The sequence below is a fragment of the Salvelinus namaycush genome, chromosome 3, assembly GCF_016432855.1.
Source record: "Salvelinus namaycush isolate Seneca chromosome 3, SaNama_1.0, whole genome shotgun sequence".
Lineage (NCBI taxonomy): Eukaryota > Metazoa > Chordata > Actinopteri > Salmoniformes > Salmonidae > Salvelinus > Salvelinus namaycush.
The window spans coordinates 94,215,100-94,224,956 of record NC_052309.1 but is presented as its reverse complement, the minus strand read 5'-3'; the positions used below and the strand labels follow the sequence as shown (position 1 = coordinate 94,224,956).

Genomic DNA, 9,857 nt, shown 5'->3' with positions numbered 1-9,857 from the left:
ACTGTGTAGTGCTAGGGCAAAAAGTAGAAAACTGATTGAATTTGCAAAAAGTCATCAATGTAAGGGTATTTTGCTTTTTTTTTCATCCGACTTTTAACCTAAATCCAATGACATGGTGACATTTTTGGTTAATTTCATGTTGAATTCACATTAGTTGACAACTCAAACAAATGTAAATCAAAAATACTTTGAACTGTACCTGGTGGGTTGTCATTCCTCAATCAACTAATTTAATGTGGCTCCAGAAATGGAGGCTGCATGACTTAGAGCTGGGGAGCTGGAAAGCCATTAACTGGTCTGCTGAGATGGTTGACATTTACATAACTCCATGTCTGCTCGTTTCAACAGAAAGCTCCACCTGTTTTTCTGACGGCCGCGGCTCTGGTCTGGATTACATCAAGGATGCCGCCAGCTCTCATTCTCTCACACTCTCTTTCTGTTGCTATCCCTCATCTTTCTCTCTCTCTGTTTCTACCCCCTCTCTTTCTCTCTCTGACCCCCTTTCTCTCTCTCGATGCCTAGTCACTTTTTCTTCCTCCCTCCCGATCTTCCCCATCCCTCCTTGTCCCCCCTCTTTTGCTCTCCTAGAATCAGAGCGGGGGTGATGACGTCCAGTGATAATAGAGCCTGTGGGGCGAGACCAGACGTTAGAGGCTCAGGAGAGCAGAGCAGGGTGATAATCCCTCAAAGGCATCCCCAGAACTGATTGTCCCCAACACACATATTTCTATTACACGCACATGTGCACACAAATGCTCACGTACAAGTGCATGCACACACACACACACACACACACACACGTACTGTATATCCAAAACCATCTGTGAACTTTATTAGGGCCAATCTACCAAGTGCAGCTGACAGACAACAGTGCACAGATACTTGGTGAGCTAACCTCAGAGGATCGTGGTATGCCACCAGGGTTAAAGTGCTCTCTGTGTACCCACCGGCATGTTAGTTCTACTTATAAATTGGGTGGTTCGAGCCCTGAATGTTGATTGGCTGACAGCCGTGGTACACCAGAACTTATACCACAGGTGTGACAAAACATTTATTTTTACTGTTGCTAACCAGTTTATAATAGCAATAAGGCACCTCAGGGGTTTGTGATATATGGCCAATATACCACGGCTAAGGGCTGTGTCCAGGCACTCCTCGTTGTGTTGTACAGAAGAACAGCCCTTAGCCATATTGGTTATATACCACACCTCCTCGGGCCTTATTGCTTAATTATAAAATCAGCAGCAGTGGCAGCAACAACAGCATGAGAAATAGAAACAAAAGGCGATCCATTCTGGTTGAAACCATGATACCAAGTACATGAATAGTCCCAACGGGACCTCAACATAGATCACTTTTGGAAGAATCAAACAAGCAACATACACTTCCTTTTCAGACCAGCATTAATCCCATTAAAATGTCCTTCTCATTCTGTTCATTCCTTCCGATTCATTTTGTCATCACAAGTCAGCAATCATAGTTATCCAATGATCCGTCACCTCAGGACACTGGGTGAAAAATGATTGAGAGCATTTAGAATAACATGCAGCTGGCCACTGTGTAGAAGCCTTTACTGCCTCTACAAAGTGGCTATTGTTATGCTATACTATAGCACCCAAAATGCTCAGTAGATCCACTACAAAATCAGTATAGATGAAGGGTAGGAAATAAAAGTGTTATCCCAAAAATAAATGTGACTGAATTTACTCTGGAGACCACACACATGCTCAGGATGAAGGTACTGTAAACAGAACATATCACCTAGCCTACCGGACCATCTTCGCATTCAACAACATTATTTGACTAAACAACTGGCAGGCTGCAGCGTTCAAAGACGGGCCTGTTGGCTAGTAGGGCTAACATGTACAGTGCACTAATATAAACACCTCAGCGCTCCATAGGCTAACTGACACAGAGGTGACATGCTAAGGTCTGGGATGACAGTTAGTAGGCTTAACCCCACTATCCATATGCCTAATAGGCCCAGGAAGCACATGGACTGACTCCACCGTAGTATGTAGACCCAGCAGAAGGCTGAGGATAACGTAGAGAGTCGGAATGGAATACATGTGCAGGGTATATCAAATCTCCAGTAAAAAGGGAATACCCTCATTGGCTCTTTTTGCATAGCTATGTTTTGAAAGTTGATGGAAATGTATAAAACTGTTCTGTTGTCAAGGAAAACCCCACTGGTAATTCTAGACAATAGCACAGAACACTAACGTTCACCCTGACTCCCAGCAATAAGACTACAGAACACTTCGATATGCCTATTTGTGTAACACTAGTTACAAGACTACCATGTATAGAATATTGATGTATTACAGTGCAGTCTTACCAATAGCACCATGCTGACATGTCACTACTTTATATTATGCAAGGTCTTTGCAAATGACAAGTTACACTGCAGGTTTGAACCATGTGTCAAGAGCAAGGTCTTGAGCCAGTGCACCAGGAGTATGCTGACCAGAGGTACATTAGGCACTGAAGGATAGGCTAGGACTCCTATGGCTACGATAAAGTGTGTGTACTTTACAATTCAATGGCATATGGAAAACTGGATAATATTGCCTTCATACATATGTCCATTGTCCAATCAACAAGACCAGACTACCAATGAGAAGATAGACGTGTATATTTTCAAGCTTTTTAATACAAACTTAATAAATGATCAGTTCCGCTTAACATGTAAGACACTGACTCCAAATACTTTGTTATACCGTTTGTTTTATCAAGTATTGCACAATGTAGGTACAAAATTAATATACGATTACATTTTGTCCATAATATAGCAAAAATCTTTAAACTCTTAACAGAAAATACAACTCTTGTTTTTCAAAAAAGCAAATATTCTTAAATCCCACTACGGAATATTCTGTACACAATCTTTAGAATTGTCAATGTTTTTTTAGAGGGATTCATTTCACAATTTCAATTTTAAAAAAGAACATAAAGTCGCTGCAGCCATCACAGATCACTGTAGTAGTAAAAAGATATAAATGCAGTACCATGTCGTAGAAACAATATATACTCTGATATTTTACAAACTCTGTACTAAATTAAATTATACAATTAGAAAAAAGACCAGGAAATCCCACTTATTAATGCCAATCCTTGGAAAATTGGCATGTCCAGTTATGTCTTAAATACTGAAAGAGGCCATGACTTGTATTGTTTTCTTCTTTATCTTTAAAACAGTCACGTAAAAAATAATTTCTGTGCTTGGTTGGCAAAAGAAATAATGATGCATGTCGAAGTTTAGGTAACCAAGCTTGGACATCTTGTACTACAAGCTTCATCGTAAAAAAAGATAACTCAAGGGGGCAAAGTCCTTTCACCCTCAGGCTCATGCGCTTGGACTTGTACACAAATCTTACAGTCGACAACAAGTCACTTTCAATTTTTCCTGGAAATTCTGTTTCCTATTGTATTTTTTGATGTGCATTTAGTCTTTTTTCCCCCATATCACATGTTTCTGGTCATTTCTGTGTACTAGTACTGTAGTATCTTTGTGTACTAATTGGCCATCACTGGCTGGAATTGCTGGTTCGAATACTGCATGTTGTTCAAGCTGAAATTCAAGCCGTCCATAAGGGACTTGTCGTTGAGACCTCCGTAGGCCGCAAACACGTCGAAGGCATTGCTGTACTGCAGCGGGCTGAGGGAGCTGTCACCGGGGAATAGGGCACTCGGGCTCCCCTGGCCCTGGAGGTTGGGGAACACAAACTCCTTGGCGTTGGGGCTGAGGGCTGAGGCCTGCTGCTGCTGGCCCAGGCCCAACCCGTACAGAGAGTGCATGGAGGTGGAGATGGCTTTCTGCTTCAGCAGCGTGTTCACATTCAGGCCCAGGTTGGTGGGCGAGGTGCGGGCCAGCTTCTGGCCCTGCCCGCCTTGGCCACCGTTGCCGTTCTGGTTGTTGCGGCTGCTGCTCTTCATTTTGGTGGAGCCGAATTTGGTGGCGGCGAAGGTGGCGGTGGTGAAGGTTAAAGGCTGGTTGGAGCGTGGCATGAAGGTGGGGCTGACAGCAGCCGAGTGGCCGAAGGGAGGCGAAGGCGAGCTGGAAGTCGGAGAGGGGCCCACCACAGGCTCACTGATGGGCATGAAGACCTGGGCCTCAGGGTTGAAACTGTTCTTGATCTCCTTGTCCAGCTCCAGCCCACTGGGGCTGCTCTCATTGCTGTCGTCCACGTACAGCACCTTGACGGGCCCCTTCTCACCGATCTGGTAGGATACCTCGAAGGGGTCGATCCACACACTGAGGTCCTGAGGCAGATTGTGGCGCACATCCTCAATGTCCAGGCCACTCTCTTTGGCTGCCTTCTCTACCACCGGGTCCACCTTCTCCCCTACGTGGATGCACCTGAATCCAGAGCCCTTGTATGGCTTGTCTGGGTACCAGTGGCCCTCATACTTCCCCTTGAGCTGCCTCTCAAGCTCCTCGCCGAAGATGTTGACCCGTCGCCGTGGCAGCTTGTTGTAAAGGTAGGAGATGACGAAGTTGAGGGCTACTTGGATTTCAAGCTGCATAGCTGGCTGCTGAACTGCTCCGGGTGCGAGAAGAGGTGTCGGCAGCTGTGTCCTGTTGAGTTGCTTTACGTATCTGTGGTGGGTGGCGTAGGTACTTCCCAGGCAGGGTAGGGTGTGATGGGTTGGGTCAACACCAGGCAAAAGGAACTAGAGCTTTGTGGAACTGATCTAAAAACAAAAGTGCTCGTCGCAAGAGGCGTTCTTCCACAGGTTGAACGTTGTTTTTTCCTGAAAAAAGAGAAGATAATAAATGATTAGCATATTGTTCAGAGAGATATGCAAAACAATAAGACATTAAAAGGCATGAACCATTCCTCCACTAGATACAAGCCATGTAAAGAATTTGCATTACTTTAGTAACATTCGGTATAACTGGACAACATTTTGTAAACAGGCAACACTTCTCAAAGATGTGGGTGGCAATGTCCTCGCCTACTTGACTCAGGTTGAGCCTACTACTGCAGACTTTGTAAAGGAATGCAATAAAATGCCCTTTAAACGTTAACCCTTTACTTCCTGAGGGAAGCATCTAGAATAGAATTGCAGTCCGTATGAACACTCAAATCAACTAGTATGCTATGACGGATCAAGTGTGCACCTCTTCTCTGTCTTGTTTCAAATCTCAACGTTTATTTTTCACATGCACAGGATACAGCAGGTGTAAAACAGTAGTGAAACCCTTACTTACAAGCGCTTTCCCGAACAATGTCGTATTCAGTATCAACGTATATAGCCTGAATCACCTTTAACAATGCATTGTCACGCTATGGAACAGAACGACCTAGTTTATAAATAGCCATGACAAGCAAGGGGATCTAGTGAATGTGTCTGCATATCTACAACTCAATATGAACAACCTAAAGATTTCACAGTAGACAAACTATTTTCAGAATTTTAGAAATCTCCACAGAAAGAGCTGTGCTGTTTTTTCAATACGAAGCTATAGAGAAGCACTAGAACTGATCGTGTTACATAATAAATAGCTAGCCTCGTTACAATGTTGCCAACGTCACAGAGTCGCAGTTACATTCGGAAAGGCATACTGCACTTTTTTTTTACAGAACGGTTACATATTAGCAATCAGGCTGGCGATAGAAAAATGTACCCTGTAAATATTGTATCAGATTGGCGGCTCTCAACTCGCACTACTTGGTATGCTGATTAAAATGTAACAGTGAACGTCGACTAGGCGAGGCAGGGGATATAAAGGTTAGGTGTTGCTATTATCGGAACAGTGTCGACAAACGGTTTAGCAAAATGTAACTGGTCTATTCATTTTGGATATGGCCAAGTACAGAAGAAAATGCTAAATAAGCTGTATCCAATAAACAATCATACTCGGTCATTACGAAATAGACGGTTTTCTGCCCAAAAGCGGATGGTTTTGTTCGTTTGAGGCAGTGTGAGCAGCTTTTTTTTTCTTTTTTCTAATCTCTGCGGACCTATAAATTACCACTTGATATACTATTAATTATTTCCGACCTGGAGATTTAATAACGGGGCCAAAAAAGAGATGAACACAATTCCATGCATAGTCTATTGCCACTCCGCAAGTTTCTTCTTTCAATAATTTGACAGTCAGTCTTGATAGTCAAGCAAATGTAGATGACTATTTAGCTCATATCCCGTCTTTCTCTCGCACACACACACGCTTCAGTTAGTTAGGCTACCCCTCCCTAACTTCGGGGACTGACGCAGCAAATCAACTTGATTAAAAACCCCTGCGATATAATCTGGGGTAAATAGTTCATCAAGAATACTGGGCTATAGATGGATATCCAATCGAACACGCAGAGTAATTGAGCCAAAAGCAATACTTACTTTTTCGTACAAAATAAAGATTCTCAGTAGTTTTGAAGTACCGTCAGTGCAAATAGAAGTGTAGGGTAGATATAAATACTTTCTTCACATATAGTATAACATTAACATAAAAAAGTGTTCCAGTACGTATAGACGTCGATAGGTTATCGTTATTTATTTTGCTTTAGTTTAGATTTTTAGGTTGTTTGGCGTTTCCCCCTTTCAGCAGGCTTGCAGAATGTTTCCCTTCTACCTGGGAGTTTTACAACTTCGTCCCAGTCGGCTGTCATGCGCCTATATTTATAGCTTTCCTCCGCCATGGGCACGAGGTAGGCGGTGATGCGGTTTCAGAGGTCAAAACAATACGAGCACCAAATCTGGGTCTGCAATTGGTCAAATTGGGGAATCCAGCCTGCTGGAAATGTACAAACTCGAAAGTGTATTGGTTAGTTATACTGTCAATCCAAGGCATAAAAATGAAGAGACGCCCATAACAAGAACATTTGCGTCACACTTTTCCTATATCTCTGACAGCAGACAAAAATACATCGATTATGAAGTCAGACATATGATAAATTATGTCATTTGCATATAGTATCTTTTGATTATGTATTTTCAGCGATGCATGGTTGATAGATTATGTGCCTTTACTTGACATCCAAAGTGATTTAGATCAGCGTATCAATCATTTCAGCCGAGATATATCTCCCCTATTGCCTCGACAAGGCTATGATATGGAATACTTGCATTCCAATAGGTTAACTGGTATTGCCAAGTGCTTCCGACGTATTTATTTGACATGTTTTAAAATAATGAGGGAGCAATTTGTTGAGCTGAATACACGCTCACCCATAAAACCGTAATAACCATGCGTTATTACCATGCTAGAGCAAACGCAAACTGTTAGATCAGAGAATGGCAGTTTGAAAATGATGAGTAAAAGAAACGGGGGTTGCATTTGGCAATTTCAGTCAAATCTACAGCTCTGTCGGAAAGGACATTCCCAAAGCGGAACGATACAGTTGGAAGCGAAGGGGGTGGGGTTGATCTCCTATCGAGAACACACTCCGCTGATTGGCTGAAAACGGGGCAGGAGCTCTTTGGTGAATGGTGTGCCCGTATCCAAGGTGCTGATGTAGCAGCCCACGTCATACCTGGGTGGACAGGGCACTCTCGAGTTTACATTGGACATTGCTAAATATATATTAGTTACGGCGCTCTAGTTGATGTAAGGTATGTTGTCCCACTAACTCACGTATGAAAAGCTAAGCAAACGTGTACTCACCCTGTATAAATGGCTACACAATGGTTTGGCCATAATGCAAAACAAACCCTTTCCATTCAACAAAATGTAGGAATCTCCACGATCTCTATGTTCTTGTTATTGAACGTAATTACTCTCTAATAAGGAAACTTCAATGTAAAGTGTTACCACCAATAAGAATAATGTGCATACTGCTCATTGGTGTTCACATCATGCACCTATCAGGCTCACATTTCCAAGGCCAGTAGTTTTCCATGCTGTTAACCCTATCACACATTCACTACCATGTTAAAACCAGGACTGTAATCTTTTACCACACATATCTGGTATTTACCATGACTAAGACCTTGTGGGGGGGACGCATAGCAGGTGTGTGTACTGTAACACCTAGCAGGCCTACACACATGCGCATCAACATCACCACAATAATTGTTTTGTGTTCCTTAAAAGTGTTTTGTCAACATTTGTGACATTTGTAATGCAACTACATTGATAACTGTTATAGTTCATGTTATAAATGTAGGTAACAGTAAGGCTATAACTGCACACAAAGACTTTGATGAGAAGTTGATTATTGCTGGTGTGTAATAGCCTCGCATGATGTGTAGTGCTGGCTTGTCATTCCTTAGTCTCGTGCTACCATAACAGACACTACACAAATCCATGGAAGTATTGCTTCCACAGTAACACCAGTATTACATCACAGAACCTCTTCCTATGCCAGCATAATATGGTTGAGAAGAGGAAGTAAGTGGCTACTGGTTGGCTTATAGTGGACTTTTATACATTCTTTAAACGCTTAGATTTGCCAAGCATGAACACAAGCAAAATCACATGCTGTAGTGCAGGTCGGGGACTGGGAGCTGTAAACACATTAAGACATCCGAAGGTGGTTGTGGATGTTGGATATTAGGTTTGTAATAGGTCTACAATAGCTTCTCAGTCTGACCATATAGAAAGGGAGGACACATTATTTGACAGGTGGGTTTTAGATAGAAGCTGCCTCGGCCCTCTTGGCACAGATCTCGGATCAGTTTTTCCTCCATGAATCCTACACTTAACTTTTTAGGGAGGGAAAACCAACTGAGCTTCGATCAGTGTCTTGATCTACACCTTGGTGGCATGCATACATTGTACAGAGAGAGAGTGTGTACTGCACAGAGAGCTCAGAGGCCTTGGCTTGGCAAGGCCTCCGGTCTGTTTATACTGCAAAAGGCTCAGAGCCATAGAAGTCCTGGAGCTACACACTCCAGCATACTAACCTACCTCCATGTTGGCCTCACAGCCGTCCATAACACTCCAGCATACTAACCTACCTCCATGTTGGCCTCACAGCCGTCCATAACACTCCAGCATACTAACCTACCTCCATGTTGGCCTCACAGCCGTCCATAACACTCCAGCATACTAACCTACCTCCATGTTGGCCTCGCAGCCATCCATAACACTCCAGCATACTAACCTACTTCCATGTTGGCCTCGCAGCCGTCCATAACACTCCAGCATACTAACCTACCTCCATGTTGGCCTCGCAGCTGTCCATAACACTCCAGCATACTAACCTACTTCCATGTTGGCCTCGCAGCCGCCCATAACACTCCAGCATACTAACTTACCTCCATGTTGGCCTCGCAGCCGTCCATAACACTCCAGCATACTAACCTACCTCCATGTTGGCCTCGCAGCCGTCCATAACACTCCAGCATACTAACCTACCTCCATGTTGGCCTCGCAGCCGTCCATAACACTCCAGCATACTAACCTACCTCCATGTTGGCCTCGCAGCCGTCCATAACACTCCAGCATACTAACCTACCTCCATGTTGGCCTCGCAGCCGTCCATAACACTCCAGCATACTAACCTACCTCCATGTTGGCCTCGCAGCCGTCCATAACACTCCAGCATACTAACCTACCTCCATGTTGGCCTCGCAGCCGTCCATAACATTTTGATTTGTGTTCGCACAAAAATTACAACTGTCTTGGAACTGAATTATTTGACTGTTTCTAAACAAAAACAATCATGTAATTGATATGTGGGTACGTTTGCGTATCATGTAATTGATATGTGGGTACGTTTGCGTATACATGCACATGGTAAATGTGGTAAATTAGTGTGTTTATAGAGTGTGTATCTCAGGAGGTTGGTGGCACCTTAATTGGGGGAGGACGGGCTTGTTATAATGGATGGAGCGGAATAGTGGAATGGTTTCAAATTCATCAACACATGGTTTCCACGTGTTTGATGACATTCTATTTGCGCCGT

At 43.4% G+C, this 9,857-nt stretch overlaps 1 protein-coding gene across 2 annotated transcripts; it reads right to left on the bottom strand.

Moving 5' to 3' along the window:
- Positions 1-2,633: 2,633 nt before the first annotated feature.
- Positions 2,634-6,618, bottom strand: LOC120043670 (protein Tob1-like). Of its 2 annotated transcripts, none has more exons than XM_038988225.1 (2): positions 6,349-6,618; positions 2,634-4,755 (listed from the first exon to the last, which is right to left on the bottom strand). In XM_038988225.1, the coding sequence occupies exon 2, from the start codon at positions 4,525-4,527 to the stop codon at positions 3,517-3,519; it is 1,011 nt and encodes a 336-aa protein (XP_038844153.1). In that variant the 5' UTR covers positions 4,528-4,755; positions 6,349-6,618; the 3' UTR covers positions 2,634-3,516. The 2 variants fall into 2 exon arrangements, with proteins under 2 accessions (XP_038844153.1, XP_038844159.1); XM_038988231.1 differs by lacking the exon at positions 6,349-6,618 and adding an exon at positions 4,880-4,995.
- Positions 6,619-9,857: the final 3,239 nt, after the last annotated feature.